Source organism: Rhinatrema bivittatum, chromosome 10 (assembly GCF_901001135.1).
Source record: "Rhinatrema bivittatum chromosome 10, aRhiBiv1.1, whole genome shotgun sequence".
In the NCBI taxonomy this organism is placed as follows: Eukaryota; Metazoa; Chordata; class Amphibia; order Gymnophiona; family Rhinatrematidae; genus Rhinatrema; species Rhinatrema bivittatum.
Window position 1 is genome coordinate 43,451,590 of NC_042624.1, and position 15,726 is coordinate 43,467,315.

The 15,726-nt window shown below is 44.6% G+C and overlaps 1 protein-coding gene across 1 annotated transcript in view; it reads left to right on the forward strand.

Annotated features, from left to right (window-relative positions):
• Positions 1-14,365, forward strand: part of RTCA (RNA 3'-terminal phosphate cyclase) — a 72,294-nt gene extending 57,929 nt beyond the window's left edge. The window contains exons 9-11 of the mRNA XM_029617672.1: positions 10,227-10,321; positions 10,464-10,568; positions 13,819-14,365. Coding sequence (XP_029473532.1) covers positions 10,227-10,321; positions 10,464-10,568; positions 13,819-13,917 — 299 coding nt within the window. The 3' untranslated portion in view covers positions 13,918-14,365. The remainder of the gene's footprint in view (positions 1-10,226; positions 10,322-10,463; positions 10,569-13,818) is intronic.
• The last annotated feature ends 1,361 nt before the right edge of the window (positions 14,366-15,726 follow it).

Below are 15,726 nucleotides of genomic sequence, written 5' to 3' on the forward strand. Positions count from 1 at the left end.
TCCTAACATGTGACAGAGGCCGGCCAATGGCACGGATACCTTGTCACATGGAAAGGGCAAAGGGCCATCTGCGCCATTTTGATTACTGGCAGCCGACAGCCGAGAGCGGGAGATCGCTCCCAGGACCCCCGCTGGACTGCCAGGCAATTTCTGCAAGTTTTGGGGGGGGGGGTCGGAGGGGTGTAATGAAGTCAAATTGAAGGGTTGGGGGGGGGTTGTTTTTACAACCCCCCCGTCTGCCCCCCACCCCCCCCCCACAGGGACGTTCGGTAAGTCTTGGGGGAGGGTGCAATGAAGTAAATTTGAAGGGTTAGGGTGGGTTTGGGTTTTTCTTTTCTTTTCTTTTTTTTTTACAGCCCTATTGTAATTAATCAAATTTGAAGGGTTGGGCCGGGTTTCGGGTATCACTTTCGGGGGGGGGGGGGGGGGGGGGGGGGGGGAGAGCTGAAATAAAATCAGCCCGGTCGGCCATATGATACCTAGTACCGTGTTTCCCCAAAAATAAGACATCCCTGAAAATAAGCCCTAGCCATTTTTTCGGAGATAAAAAAAGAATATAAAACCTGTCTTATCGGAGAAACACGGTAATGCAAATTTGGAGCAAAAGCTAGGGGAGTTGGATTTTTTCAAGGCCTCAGTGGTAAATGATAATAGGATTAAATCAGGAAGAATTAGTTTGCTAGATCTTTACTCGCCAATGAAATGTCTGTTAACGTTCCATTTTTAGTAGTATTTCTGAACAGGAATTATTTAAGGACTATCACAAAAGAACATAAGATATGCCATACTGGGTCAGACCAAGGGTCCATCAAGCCCAGAATCCTGTGTCCAACAGTGGCCAATCCAAGTCAGAAGTTCCTGGCAAGTAACCAAACATTAAATAGATCCATTCTACTATTGCTGGCAACAAGCAGTGGCTATTCCCTATTGATTAATAGCAGTTTATGGACTTCTCCTGCAGGAACTTATCCAAACCTTTTTTAAACCCAGCTACACTAACTGCACTAACCACATCCTCTGGCAACGAATTCCAGAGGTTAATTCTGCGTTGAGTGAGAGAAGTTTCTCCGATTTGTTTTAAACGTGCTACTTGCTAACTTCATGGAGTGCCCCCTAGTCCTTGTATTATCCGAAAGAGTAAATAACTGATTCACATTTACCCGTTCTAGACCTCTCATGATCTTAAACATCTGTCATATCCCCCCTCAGATGTCTCTTCTCCAAGCTGAACAGCCCTTACCTCTTTAACCTTTCCTCATTAGGGAGCTGTTCCATGCCCTTTATCATTTTGGTCGCCCTTCTCTGTACTTTCTCTAATGCAACTATATTTTTTTTGAAATGTGGCAACCAGAATTGTACACAGTACTCAAGGTGCGGTCTCACCATGGAGCGATACAGAGGCATTCCCTGTACGTACCCGGATCAGTCCAGACAGTTGGGTTCTGCCTCCCTTCCAGCAGGTGGAGTCAGAGAACAAACTGAAAAGGCACCCCAGATAACCCAGTGTGCCATCTGCGGTCCTGGTCTTACTAAATTAATTTTTATTGAATCTTTATATTTATGTGGCCTAATGACTAGATCAACAGCTTAGTGAGTATATATACAAAAACAAAAGGGGGGACTTGGTGTTAGGAGTTTGGATTATCCTTCTTGCTCACAGTAGACTGTTCCCTCTCAATGCAGGCATAGCTGAGCCGTGGGGCTTTCAGCGTACTTACCTGGAGAGCCAGTGGCAGCCTGGTGAGTAGGGGAGATTTACCGGTGGGCCGGTCCCTCTCCCCTACGTGGCAGAGAAGTTTCATCCCTCTGCATTCAGGGACATCTCCATTCCCCTGCTCGTTTAAAAAAAAAAAAAAAAAGAAACTAAAATAAATAACGAGAGAGCCTGCTTCTTTCCTAGGCCTCCAGAAGGGGTGGACTCCTACCCGGGCAGTTTATTTTTCGCGGGGCTGTTTGCCATGCCGCAAGGAGTGCAGTGTTCCTCATGTGGAGAGTCAGCTGCCCGACTCTCCCGCGACAGATTGTGCTCCCGCTGCTTGCCGGGGGGCGAGGGCCCTCCTCGGCTGCCTCTGCCAGGCAGCAGTTCTATCCCACGACCGCGGGGGGCGGCAAAACGGGGGCTTGAGGTGCCCGGTCAGTCGGTCCCGTTCCCGTGAAGCGCGGGAATGGTGGCCATTTTGAATAATTTCCCCGCAGAGGATAGTTAGGGCTCCAGGGGAGGAGACTTCCCTCCTCCTCCGTGTTTAAGCCTGGTACCGCCCCCCCCCCCCGATGATGTATCTGAACCTCTGCCTCCTCCCCCTTCCTCTGCACCAATGGGGAGGGGGCCTTAAAGCGGCAGCACCCTTTTTCCTCTCAATTTGTGCTGCTTTTGCACAAAGTTTACATGGAGGCAGAGGCTGATAATTTACAGCTACCTCAGCCATCAAAGAGACCCTGGTCTGACCCTCTGGAGGCTCCATTGCCTCGGCAGTCCCTGACCAAGAGCCACTGCCAGATCTGTTGGCTGACCCCGCGCCCCTGGACCCCCTTCAAGATCTGGGCGATCACCTAGGCGATGACGTGGATTCCGCCGCGCCGGTGGAAGGGGATGATCCACGGGTGCTTCGCTTGTTTAAGAGGGAGGAGCTGGATCCTCTCATTCCACATGTTTTGACGGAGCTGGATTTACCAGTTCCACAGTCCAGGACGGATCGATACCTGGGAGATCCGGTCTTATCCGGTCTTCGCGCTCTCCCTCAATCCTTTCCATTCCACCCAAGCCTCTTGCAGCTCATGACTCGAGAGTGGGATGTTCCGGAAGCCACTCTTCGCGTTAGCAGAGCAATGGAAAAGCTCTATCCGCTTCCGGACGAGTATTTGGACCTTCTTAAGATTCCTAAAGTAGATTCCGCCATGGCGGCTATTGCCAAACACACCACCATTCCAGTGACGAGCGGCACTGCCCTGAAAGATCTTCAAGACAGAAAGCTCGAGATAGTTCTTAAAAGGATCTTTGAAGTGTTGGCTTGCGGGGTGAGGGCGGCGGTCTGCAGTAGTTTTATGCAGAGAGCCACCCTTCGCTGGATTCAGCAACTGCTTACTGCACAGGAGCTGCCACCGGAGGAGGCCGAACAGGCAGACTGCCTGGAAGCAGCTGTTTCCCATACGGCGGATGCTCTGTTTGATCTGCTGAGAACCTATTCTCGAGTGATGTTCTCCGCGGTGGCAGCAAGGAGGTTACTGTGGCTTGACGTGCTTCTCACTGACGTTTGTAATAGCAAAGCTGTTACTGGCAGGTTCTGCAGGTGTTTGAGCACAAGAGATGATTCAGGAGATGAGGACAGGTTGGTTCTGGCCTTTGCTGGAATATTTACTAATGTTTTTATAAGGAGATCAAAACTAAGGAATATTGGGGCGGATTTTAAAAGGAGCACGAATAGCCTACTTTTGTTTGCGCTCCAGGCGCAAACAAAAGTACGCTGGATTTTAGTAGATACGTGCGGAGCTGCGCGTATCTGCTAAAAACCTGGATCGGCGCGCGCAAGGCTATGGATTTTGTATAGCCTGCGCACGCCGAGCCGCACAGCCTACCCCCGTTCCCTCCAAGGCCGCTCCGAAATCGGAGCGGCCTTGGAGGGAATCCTCTAACGCCCTCCCCTCACCTTCCCCTCCCTTCCTCTACCTAACCCACCCGCCCGGCCCTGTCTACACCCCCCCCTTACCTTTGTTGGGGGATTTACGCCTCCCAGAGGGAGGCGTAAATCCCCGCGCGCCAGTGGGCCTCCTGCGCGCCGGGACGCGACCTGGGGGCGGGTACGGAGGGCGCGGCCACGCCCCCGGACCGCCCCGGGCCGTAGCCATGCCCCCGTACCCGCCCCCAAAACGCTGCCGACATGCCCCCTAAACGCCGCGATGACCGGGCCCGCCCCCCGACACGCCCCCCTCGGAGAACCCCGGGACTTACGCGAGTCCCGGGGCTCTGCGCGCGCCGGGAAGCCTATGTAAAATAGGCTTCCCGGCGCGCAGGGCCCTGCTCGCCTAAATCCGCCCGGTTTTGGGCGGATTTACGCGAGCAGGGCTCTGAAAATCCGCCCCTTTGTGTCTTGGATAACAAAAGTCTGATTAATATCAATTGCTATACAAATCTGAACTTGAGTAGCAGTACAATAGGTCAGTTCTGCTGCAGAAATTTTGTTTTAAGTAGAATCGGAGGAAATGTCAGGCAGGATGCATCAGCAGAGCTGAGCATCAGGGCCCATCTTGGGGGTGTACGGCTGCACACGTTGCTACCGTTTGAAAGGTGTTCAAAGGGGGGGGGGGGTCACATTTTGATCTTCTGGATGACTTCTCCATCTCCGAATCGGAAGGAGGACGACCCTTCCCACCCACATGGGATCACCAGGGCTAAGGCTCAACCTGCTGAGCATTTATTTAAAAAAAAAAAAAATTGCTATACATTTTCCTAATGATTTTTGTACATTCCATTCTTTATTGGCAGTTATTGCTACTCACATTCCAGAAAAGCCTTTTTCCTGTGTGGTAAATTTCTGGGGAATCTGAGCGGTATCTGATGGAGATAAAGTGGCTGACCTAAGACCACAGCAAACTTCTGTGGTAGAGATAGGATATGAACCTGGGTCTCCAGCATCCCAGCATTCAGATCTGTCACTTGAGATGTTTTGCACTTTTTCAGAAGTCGTTGAGATGAAAGCCAGCCCACATACCTTACGCTGGCACAAGAAGCATTGCACGCAGTTAGATTACATGGCTGCTGCCAGTCTATCAAGCCACTGGTAGTGAAATAGCTTCAAGCAGCTCCCGCAGCTGCTTCGGCTTGGAAGAGGGCCCATTTGAATTACCTGAGTATTGAATTTTTTTTTGGAAACTCAAAACGCCACAGGTTATACAGCTAGAATGGTTGGATGGAAAAGTTGCCAAATGTAAATTTGCTAAAATACTTCGAGGAGTGGAAGAGTTTCTATGAACAGCTGCATCCAGACGTAAAGAACGGTGTTTTTGCTAGGGGGTATCCCACAGGTTGGGGCAGTATATTGGATTCTGAACCTCCAACCTCTAAAGTTGCTTGGTTTGTGATGCAATGAACTGACAAAGATAGCTGGCATATGGTGAATGTTTCCACAGCTCCATTTGCCAGGTAATATTTATGTGCTTTAGCTGCCCAGTATCGATGGATTTTGAAAGAATGTGACATGTCTGGGGTTTATGAGTGAAGGATGGTAGTAAAAATGTCAATGGGGGGTTTGAATGCTTTTTTTATTTTGGCGTGGGCATCGTGTGTGTGGTTGTGGGTGATGGATGGGATGTTCCAAATACAAACACACACACACAAAAATTCAGTGACAGCTCTTGGTTTATGTAAGGGCATGTTAATATTTCAGAGAAGGTATGGTATTGTACAAGTAAGATTGTCAAAGATATTTCTTCTCATTGTTGTAAGTTTTCTTTCAAAGGATCTCATGTTGCATCACCTCATCAGCATGGTGGTGGCCTAGAGTTTGTGACAAGATTGTGACCGCATGTTGATTCAAGGCGTGTTATATAGCGGGTGCTTGTGGATGTCTGTTTTGCTACTGAAATAAAAAGTATTTTGAAGGAAAAAAAAAAAGGACAGGAGCCCTTATATGGTTAATATTTTGGATTGCGAAAAGAGAATTATTTTCTAATCGGATGTCTCATGGAGTCCTTCGTTAAGGGAAACATGATTTGGCCAAAATCAATGCAGTGTGTCCCATCTCATGGAATGCTTTACGTCTAGAGACCTGCCAAGAAACAAACTATATAGCTTTCCAGAAACCACAAAGGCGCTTTTATTCCTGAGTTCAGCTTGGGAACTTTATTGTATCTTTAGTTGCTCTCAGGTGGCTGTGAAAAATGTTGATTTCTGTCGCACTGGAGGTCCTTTTTCAATGTATATATGGCTTGAATTTGTCCCGAAATTTATATTGATGCTTTTATGTATGTCATGCTGTTAATGTATACACTACCCAGGGTGCTCTGCTAAAATCTAGGGACAGGTATAGAAATATTTTTCAATAAAGTGATAATGAAATAGCTGTAGATTTAGTGCTTATTTTTTTTTTAATATATAGTTAGGTAAATAGGATCCTTACAGACCTATAACACTAATTAATTACTTTTGAAGATAAAAATCAATTGTTTTTCATATAGTTTTCCACTGTGCATATTAATGGCTTACTGTTAATCATGCTGGTTTACTAATGTAAAACCTCCTGCCTTTCTGCCCGTGGTATCTTTGAGAGTTACTCATACTGCAGGTAATCTTTTATGCTCCAAGAAAGTATAAATTACTTTGGGCTTTTTGTTTCAGCAACGTGCTGTACAGTATACGGTGTTGTAATGAGACAGATTTTTTGCTTTGACTGTTAAATGGGCTCCAAAACCTTAAAAAAAAAAAAAAAAAATTGGCATCTTGCAAGATTTTCTAGCTGCCAGTTAAAATAGGGTATCAGAATTGTAAAGCAACACACTTGCCTATTATTTGGCACACAATCTTAAACAAACCCTGAACAGGGGGCTGGCCCAGTGGCACTGCTGTGCTTGGGTCTTTGCTTCCTAGATCAGCCGAGTCTGGATGCTACGGAGGGAGTCGGTCATCGTGCGAGGGTGACATCTCGTGGCCGGATTTAAAGTCCATAATTGCATATCTCCCAGCCAAGGTCTGTTGCTGCAATGACTAGACTAAACTGCAGAGATGGATAGGATATACATTTTAAAATAAATAGAGGAAAAATCCCCAAACACACACAAGCTCATGGTGCCAAATTCCAGCCTTGATTCTGACTGAGCTGGAAGAGAGGAAATAGCAAAGTCCAAAAATTGTACAGAAAATGTAATAGTTTAGTACTGTAAAGTATTACCCAGTCCACCAATTTTGATGGCTGTCAAAAAACTTGAAGGAGAGATACCAAGCCTTTCAAATATTCCACAGATATTAGAGCAATTCAATGAAAACATAATTGAGTTTTGTCTTCTCTACCTCTCCAAAAAAAGAAAAAGTTATAGTAAAACAGATATTTATTAAGAGATCTGAGTGTTGCTGTCATTCAGTTAATTTGGCAGTAAACCTTTTGTATCCTCTACCCAGAGGACATCTTTTTTCAGAAGGTGAGTTGTCTGCTGCTCTCGGTGCAGTAGCTGAGAATGTCTCCACTCCAACACTGCTGAAATAGCAGTGATGACAGACATTTTTGGGTAATGCAGAAAAGAAACTCTTTGGAGAAAGCCATCATATGGCTGGCAGCAGGGAATGTGTCCCCTCTCGGATGGCAGAAGGGCTGCTGTAGCACCCGACTGTTGTCTGCTGTAAGGATCCTAAGCAAGCTATCTAAAGCAGCTTGGGGTGAGCTGGACTTCTAAGGCGCTTGGCTCTACAGTACCTGAGTGTAATCCACTCTGAAGTGTCGAAATGCGGAATATAAAGAAAAAGGAAGAGATTAGCAAATGAATGCACTGCTAAGCTAGTTTGCATTTCTCAGAAGCAGCGTGATACGGTGCCCTTGCCCATAAAATCATGCAACGAGGAAAATGCGGTTCAGAGGTTCACATTGGCCTCAATCACATTGGCTTTGAAATGGAAATAAGTAGTGCCAGGGATTCTGCGCAGCGTGACAGCGAAAATGGAAGTGCTGCAGTGACCTCGGTGGCAGAAAGCTAACCTCAGCTGAAGTAGATGGGAGCACTAAAATGAGCGTCGGCAATTTGTTAGGACTTTTGCGTTGTTTTCTTAAAACACTGTAAAAGAAAGACATGCTGTTATGTACTGCATTTACCACAGATGATTTGCCACAGATATGCTTAGAAGTTTTTTTCAGTATAAATAAAAATAATGGGGTTTAAATGCTATTTATTTCTATTTAGCCACGCCTTTTCAGAGGTAGCTCAAGGAGAGTTACATTTAGGTACCGTAGGCCCTTTCCCATCCCGAGAAGACTTAGAATGTAAGTTCGAACCCGAGGCAGTGGAGGGAGAAGTGACTTGCTCAGGATCACAAGGAAGGAGCAGTTGGGAATGGAGCCCTGGCTTCCATGGTTCGTGAGCAGCTGCTCTAACCACCAGGCTCCTCCACTCCATTAACTCTTTATTGATTTACACTCTTCCTCCCGCCCCCCTCCCCCATCAGCCAACTGTCAGTTCAGCTACTTGAAAACTTTTAGATAAACGTGAGAAATCAATATGGTTGGATTTTTGTTTTAACCTAAATATAGATCAAAAAACATGCCGAATCAGATTACAAATCTATTAGGGCATCAGGAAAATTGACATAGTAACATTTTTTGAGAAGACATTTTATGCAAATAAGAACCAGCATATGAATTTTCCAGAAACCTTGCCAACTCCAAACATCCTAGAAAACCACGTGTCCTGTTTCATCCCCTCTCCTACCTCTTTTCTCCCTCCACCCCTTATTTTCTTGCATGCCTTTCTCATACTTCCTATCTATCTTCATCTCTGGCTCTCTACTGCATCTAAGCCCTCTGATTCTCAACTTTCCATCTTCCCCTGCCTTTTCCCTTTTCAGTTCCTCTTCATTTCTCTCTCTTAAGTCACTTTCGTCTTCATTCATTCCCCTCGCCCCCCCCTCCTCCACCATGACAACAAAATATGTTAAGATCCTAGGACCTACCATGTAGGGTCAGGCCAATGGTCCATCAAGCCAAGCATCATCTCTTAGTCTTCAAAGTGCCCAGAAGATCCTTTCCCTGTAGCAGGTGGTGATCCCCCAGGCTTACCTGATTTAATAAGAGTTAATTGACCTGTTCTCCCAGAGCTTGTCCAGACAAGTTGTGTTAAACCCAGCCGTGTATGTACTAAATGGATGGTGGAGTGTGTGCACTGGGTGCTTTTGGTGCTGCTGCCGCCTGCACATGCGGCTGCTGCATCGTCTTCTTGGGAAGCCAGCGCTGCATGCAGAAGAGGCAGCAGGCCTGCCGCAGAAATGAGCGCACACTCATGCACTGTTGCCCTGGTGCATGCTGCCGTGCAGGGGCTTCAGGGTTTTGTTGTCAAACTATTAGGCCTGAGTATTTTCATTTAGAGATCCCAGTTTGTGGAAAGCCCTACCAGCAGAATTACTAGTGGAGAAAGGTGTTACAATATTTAGAAGGTGTATTTTAATGAGGCACACTGTTACCCTTTTATGTAGGGTGTATTACAGTGTCTATTTTAGTAACTAGGTCTTTATAAGTTTGTGATCGTTTGTGTTTACTTTTTGTGTAGTTTTAATTATGAATATTTGCTCTGCAAACCAAGTTGGAAGAAGTGGAATATGAAAAGTTCTAAATATATTTGTGGAGCGCCTATTGTTGGTATCTTATACTTTTGTTCCGTTAGTAGATGAATACTAAGTTGAGCATGCACAAACCACCATTTGTATGCTAATGAGTACAGAGTATCGACAGAACCGTTAACATCACTATGATTCAACCACGTAGGGGCTAATTTGTATCATCTTTGCTGGCGGGCACCACCTCCGCAGAGTTTGTGTGCCAGTTAAGATGTGACTTGCCCTCAGCCCTTTTCTGGTAACCAGCATTTTGGTACATTTCAGGCTTGTTTTTAATGACAGCATCTTACAGGTGACTGCTTTTGGTTTTTTTAATTTTCAGATTTTGAACTAGCTCCTCTTTGTAGATTTTCCATCTGTGCAGCATGCAGTGCATCTAGAGAGATGATATCTTTGACCAAATGTTTGCAATACAGGCATGAATAGAATGAATTCACCATTAATACATTTTTTAATGGTGAATTCCCAACTTTAAAGTACCTACAGTACCTGAATGTAATCCGCTTTGAAGTATTGAAAAAAGTGCGAAAAGCGGAATATAAAAATCTAAATAAAATAAAGGAATTTTATCACAATTTCCAGCATCTTTTCCCTGAAATTTGGATGCATCTGTGTATTTGTTGCATCTAGTAAAATCTCTCTCTTCAAATGAGACCATGGAAATCAAAATTAGTCAACTGGAAAAGGCTGAGAAAAATACAAGTGGCTTGGGAGCCCTTTCCTGCTAATTTATCTGCTCTGATGGATCGCCTGGGAAAAATGCAGCAAAAGTAAGATTTTAGTTCTGATGCCCAGAGTTTATCTTCGGTGCCTTTTGTTACCAGTACCTATACCATGTATGCTAAAGCTCCTTTTAGAAGGATTGTCCATCTGTCCTTGCACTTCCGCTTGGATGCTCATTTTTTTCTTTTTGCCATAGGTGTTTCTGCAGACAAAGTAGGAATTGAAGCTGCAGAGATGCTGATGAGAAACCTTCGGCACGGTGGCTGCGTGGATGAGTATCTGCAGGACCAGGTAACGCTGACCGGGTGCAGGACACACGTGTCGCCTTGTCTGTGGATTTCTTGGCGGAGTTTACGAGTTTACGTCTGTAATTTGTGCTGATTGCTGGAGTAGTTCTGAAACTGAAGTTGCCTCTTTCTCCTTCCCTCCCCAGTTAATAATTTTCATGGCGTTGGCCAATGGTGTTTCTAGAGTGAGAACAGGAGCAATTACACTTCACACCCAGACTGCTATACACTTTGCGGAGCAGCTAACAAAGGTGAGAGCAGTTGAGAAATATAAAGTCTTTCATTGAGAGCAGGAATGGTTATCGCTTCTGAAAATACTGATTAAGTGAATGGCTGTTCTAATGCCAGATGTAAGTAGATAGGTTGAAGGATTTATAAATAAAGTTGCATTTTTATCATTTCTGAAGCAGCCAGGCTGAACTTGGCGCTCAGTTCTGTTGGGATTGAACCTAAGAGGGGCCAGTGCTGTCAAGATCTCGTCAGCAAAGGCTAAACCTGCATTTGAACTTTCACAATTCTTCTCTGGATTTGGTTATTGAAAAGGAATCTATGAACAAGATTGTTATAGCAGGATCGTTGGTACAATGCCAGGACCATCTTACAAAGCAGAGGAAAATATTATTCCTTCTGCTAACACAGTCTTCCCTACCCCTTCCACTTCTATTCTGTCCTCCACTACCCTTTTTCCTAATGTTCCATCTCCTCATCTCCCCTCTGTGCATCTTAACAAGCTGCCAGCTCCACCTCCCCATACCCTGCAAACAAAACTATAAAGACTAAAACAAGATATTTTTTACTTGTAAGTACTCAGCACAACTAACTAGAATAGAACAGTGCTTTTGGTAGGTACACATTTTAAGATTTAATTAAAAAGTGTATGTACAATATATGATCATTTAATACAGTCGAGTCAAAAAATCCAGTACCTTGAAAATAAGCTTTTTTTTTTTTTTTTTTTTAAATAACTTTAATATTGTCCTAATAGTTGTGTCTGTCTACTGATTTTCTCTTCATTTCTTTCCATTTTTAGCCTGGTTCTATATGAACAGAGTCTTATAAAATGGTTCTACAGATCGGTGTATGGTTCACTTTGTGTGTATTTTCCTACTACCACTAATACATTTTAAATGGCTAGAGGAAGTTAAACGTTAATTGGTTGTTTACTCTTTCAAAAAGTACAAAGACCAGGGAATACACAATGAAGTTACTGAGTAATATATTTAAACTAGTAAAAGAAAATATCTTTTTACTCTGTGCATAATTAAGCTCTGGAATGCGTTGCCAGAGGATGTAGTAAAAGCTGTTAGTGAGGCTGCGTTTAAGAAAGGTTTGGGCAGGTTCCTGGGGGAAAAGTCCATAAACCATTATTAAGGGAGAGTTGCAGAAATCCACTGCTGATGCTTGGGATCCTGCCAGGTACTTGTGACCTGGCTTGGACACGGTTGGAAACAGGATGCTGGGCTTGATGGACCCTTGGTCTGACCCAGTATGAAAAGTCTTACGTTCTTATGGGCGGAGATATCAGACTTCTACTTTTCCAAGTGTGGGAATGATTTGGTCGGGGGGCAAAGCTGGCGACGTTTCCATAAATGCAGCGTAGAATGTCGCATGCCACTGGTTCCGGCTGGCAGGTCTTCATTTTCTTCTTTGTTTCATGCAGCGTATCTCTCTCTCTCACCACCCTTTTTTGTTCAGTATGAAGAGAGGCTCATCAGATGATACAGACGTTTGTGGGTTGCAGTTTCTATCCTTGCGCCTCACCTCCCTCACCCCCTATTTATAACTTTGTTGAATGGGTGGATCTGGATTGTTGTGGGGACATTAGACCATTTCAGTTTTCAAACCTTGACTGCTTTTGGGGGGGGGGGGGGGGCATGGGAGGGAGGCAGAGGTGGGAAGTTCATCATAAGACGAATATCAGGACTTAAACCAAGACTACGTAGAATGTTGTTCATCTCTCACTCCCCCTCCCTGTCTCTCCTTTCCCTCCTTGCCCCTTGTGCTTTCTCCACCCTGATTTCCAAAACAGCATGAGGTGTTTGGGTAATTGCCAGGTACTTGTGACCTGGATTGGCCTCTGTAGGAAACAGGATGCTGAGCTTGATGGACCCTTGGTCTGACCCAGCATGGCAATTTCTTATGTTTTCCGGCAGCTGCTCGGCCCCACATGATCCAAGCACTGGGCAGGAAATCCGAATTGCCATGGCAACCTGGCACCCTGGTTCAGCACGCCTGCTTTAGTTCACACTAATGTTTGCACAGAAACACGAACTTGAGTTATCCTGAGGACAGGGAGGGTGTGACAAATGCAGAGAGCAAAGACTAGAGAGGGAGCATTGTAAGCAAGATCTTGGCTAAAATGAGCAGGAAATAGGTAGATATTCAAAGGGGTTTGTCCAGATGATGACTGAGTTGTACAAACCCCATGGTAGGAATATCTGGCCCCTTTCAACCAGATACATTTTATCTGGCTAAGTTATTAACTGGATAAAATGTATCTGGATAGATTTTGCGGCAGAGTTAAATTAGCTGGATAACTTATTTGGTTAAGTCCCATATTCATCGTAGCTGAAAAAGTTATTCAGCCACACACTTTCTCAAACTCTATCTGCCACCATCCCCACCTTGGTGCAATCGTACAAGTCCTGGCAGCCTCTGGTGTGGCTTGGACAGCACTGCTGGTAGAGTGGAGGAGCAGCCGAGTGGTTCCAGCAATGGGCTATGAACCCGGGAAGCCAGGGTTCAGTTCCCAATGCTGCTGCTTGCGACCTGGGAGAAGTCACTTCACCCTCCCATTGCCTCAGTTACAGAGTTTAGATTATGTGAGCCCTCTGGGGACAGGGAAATGCCTACAGAACCAGAATGTAATCCAGGCTGAAAGATGGAATATAAATCAAATAAATGGGAGGATTATATTATGATCCTGACAGCCCTCAGAGTTTTTAGGGGTGTCAGGTGGTGTAGGAAATTTGGGGTTGGGGGCGGTAGAGAGAGGGATTGGGAGGGGGCCCAGAGGCAGATATATTTTGAGAAGGGAGTGGCATGGCTTTTGGGCCAATAGATCTGTAACTTTATCTTTTTTGGAGTGGAGGGAGAGATCGGGCACAGTGCCCGACATTACATTCAAGCATTTAGTGGGATGGGAGATTTCTTTTTTTTGGCACTTAACCGGCTGTATAATTTTAATACAGCTGGTTAAGAAAGTTATCTGAGTGCCCATACCCATATAACTAACTATAAACCCAACTGGCTTTATTCAAACATAACTGGTTAATGTTTCCTGGTTAACAGTATACGATATCCCTGACATCTTATCTGGCAAGCTTAAGTCAGATAAGACCTTGATGAATCAGGGACCCACAAAGGAAAATCTTTAGAAACAAACAAAAAATGTCTTCTGAGGTTGAGAAGTGAGTTTATACATTTCCTTATGAATATGTCTTTCTGTAAGGCGCCGAATCTGTAAATTGTAGACTGCATTGCTCTTTCCTTCCTTTTCAGGCCAAATTTACAGTGCAAAAGTCTGAAGATCAAGATTCCAACACAGAAAACTATATTATTGAATGTGAAGGAATTGGGATGACCAATAAGAATATATAATGTTCTTACCATGCTGCACTTAAGCCTTGCACTGAGTCTGAGTTGAGTTAAACCTGGAAAATGGTGAATAGGGAGAAGTCCGGCAAAATCTTACAGATTTTAATTTTGAAGATAATGGCGAGACATTGGCTTGGCTGCTGGAACTCTTCTCAAGATCTTCCTTTGATTGTTTACAAGAAGTTTAAATGCAGGCAGGTAAACCAGTTTAATAAAATGCGGATATTTTTCTTTTACACACACAAGTAGGTCTTGCAATACAGCCATAAATGTGTTTTTTCACCTTTGAAAACCGTTTATCCTAGTCACCCTGCCATTATAAAATAAGCTGCTTGTATTGTGGTGAACTGTTATTTGACAGTTACAGAATGTTTGGAGATTGAATGCATCTTTAGCCCCTATGTACTGTACCATTTTTGAAGTAAACAGTAATAAAACCGATTTAAACACATGAATTGAATATTTTTGAAACTGAATGGATAGTTAGCCAGCTTTACTGTGTAAATAACTATTCAGCACGTGAGGGAATTTCAGTTTTCAGAGATGGTTAAGTGGCTGTGAGAAGCCCCCTGGGGGCTGTGCTGGCAGGTAAGATGAAAGGCCATGCGTGATGATGGGAGATGCCTTGCATCAGATTTCATAATGCATGACAGGTTAGTTCCTAAATGAGTGACCGATGAGAACAAGGAAGTTTGGGTTCCTGTTGGTGGTCATGAGGTTGCAAGTCCAGTGGGGGAGAGACTGGAGTCCAGGCAAGAATTTAGGTTGGGAATGGTTCAGGCTGAAAGCCTATCAACTCCACTGGGAAAGGTTTCAATATAAAATTAACTTAAAAAAGTGAGACAATGCAAAAATGCTCTTTTACAAGAAAAATTCATTGCTTTAGTGTGGAGGTGGCTCCAGGACCTTCTCTTGGTTTTGTGGGGCTTTTCTAACATACAGGCTGATACAGAAAAACGTGCAGGAGAGCCGGCGAGCGCCCGCTCTCCTGGCGCGCACACAGGCCACTCTCCTGGGCGTGCGATTCAGGAGGGTGGCCTATGCAAATGAGGGCCCGCAGTAAAAAGAGGCGCTAAGGACACTAGTGCGTCCCTAGCGCCTCCTTTTTGACAGGAGTGGCGGCTGTCAGCTATGATATTAAGACAGAGGGTTTACAGAAAAGTAGTTTTTTTCTGCTTTTCTGTACACTTCCCCAGTGCCAGCAGAAATTAACGCCAGCCTTTGGGCAGGCGTTAATTTTTTAAAGTAAAATGTGTGGCTTCGCTGCACATTTTGCTTTCTGGATCACGTGGGAATAACTAATAGGGCCATCAACATGCATTTGCATTTGTTTTATTTTTCGGCACTGCCTGAAGCTATCAAATAAGACTGAAGGGGGACCCCTGCTGGCTGCAGGATTGGTGCCATGCTGGGCATGCCCAGTAGGGGCCAGTCAAAGTTCTGGAAACTTTGACAGAAGTTTTCCGTGATTGGGCTCCATCCTGATGATGTCACCCATATGTGAGGACTACCATCCTGCTTGTCCTGTGAGAATTCTCTTTATATTTATATATCATCTTTTTTGTTATTTTTCCAGGAAAAATAAAACTTTTTAAGGTATTTCCCTTACATTCTGTAGTTTCATTATGTAGTGAAAATAATCCCAAGCAGGTTAGAATGCTGAAGGATGCAGTAAAGAGCATTTATTGTAACCTGTAATATGACAACATACAAATACTCAGTACCTGTGTAGAAAACAGTCCTTACAGTGATGAGATGTGATAAGGTTTGCATGCCACATCAGAAAAATAAAAAAAATATTGAAGGTTGGTT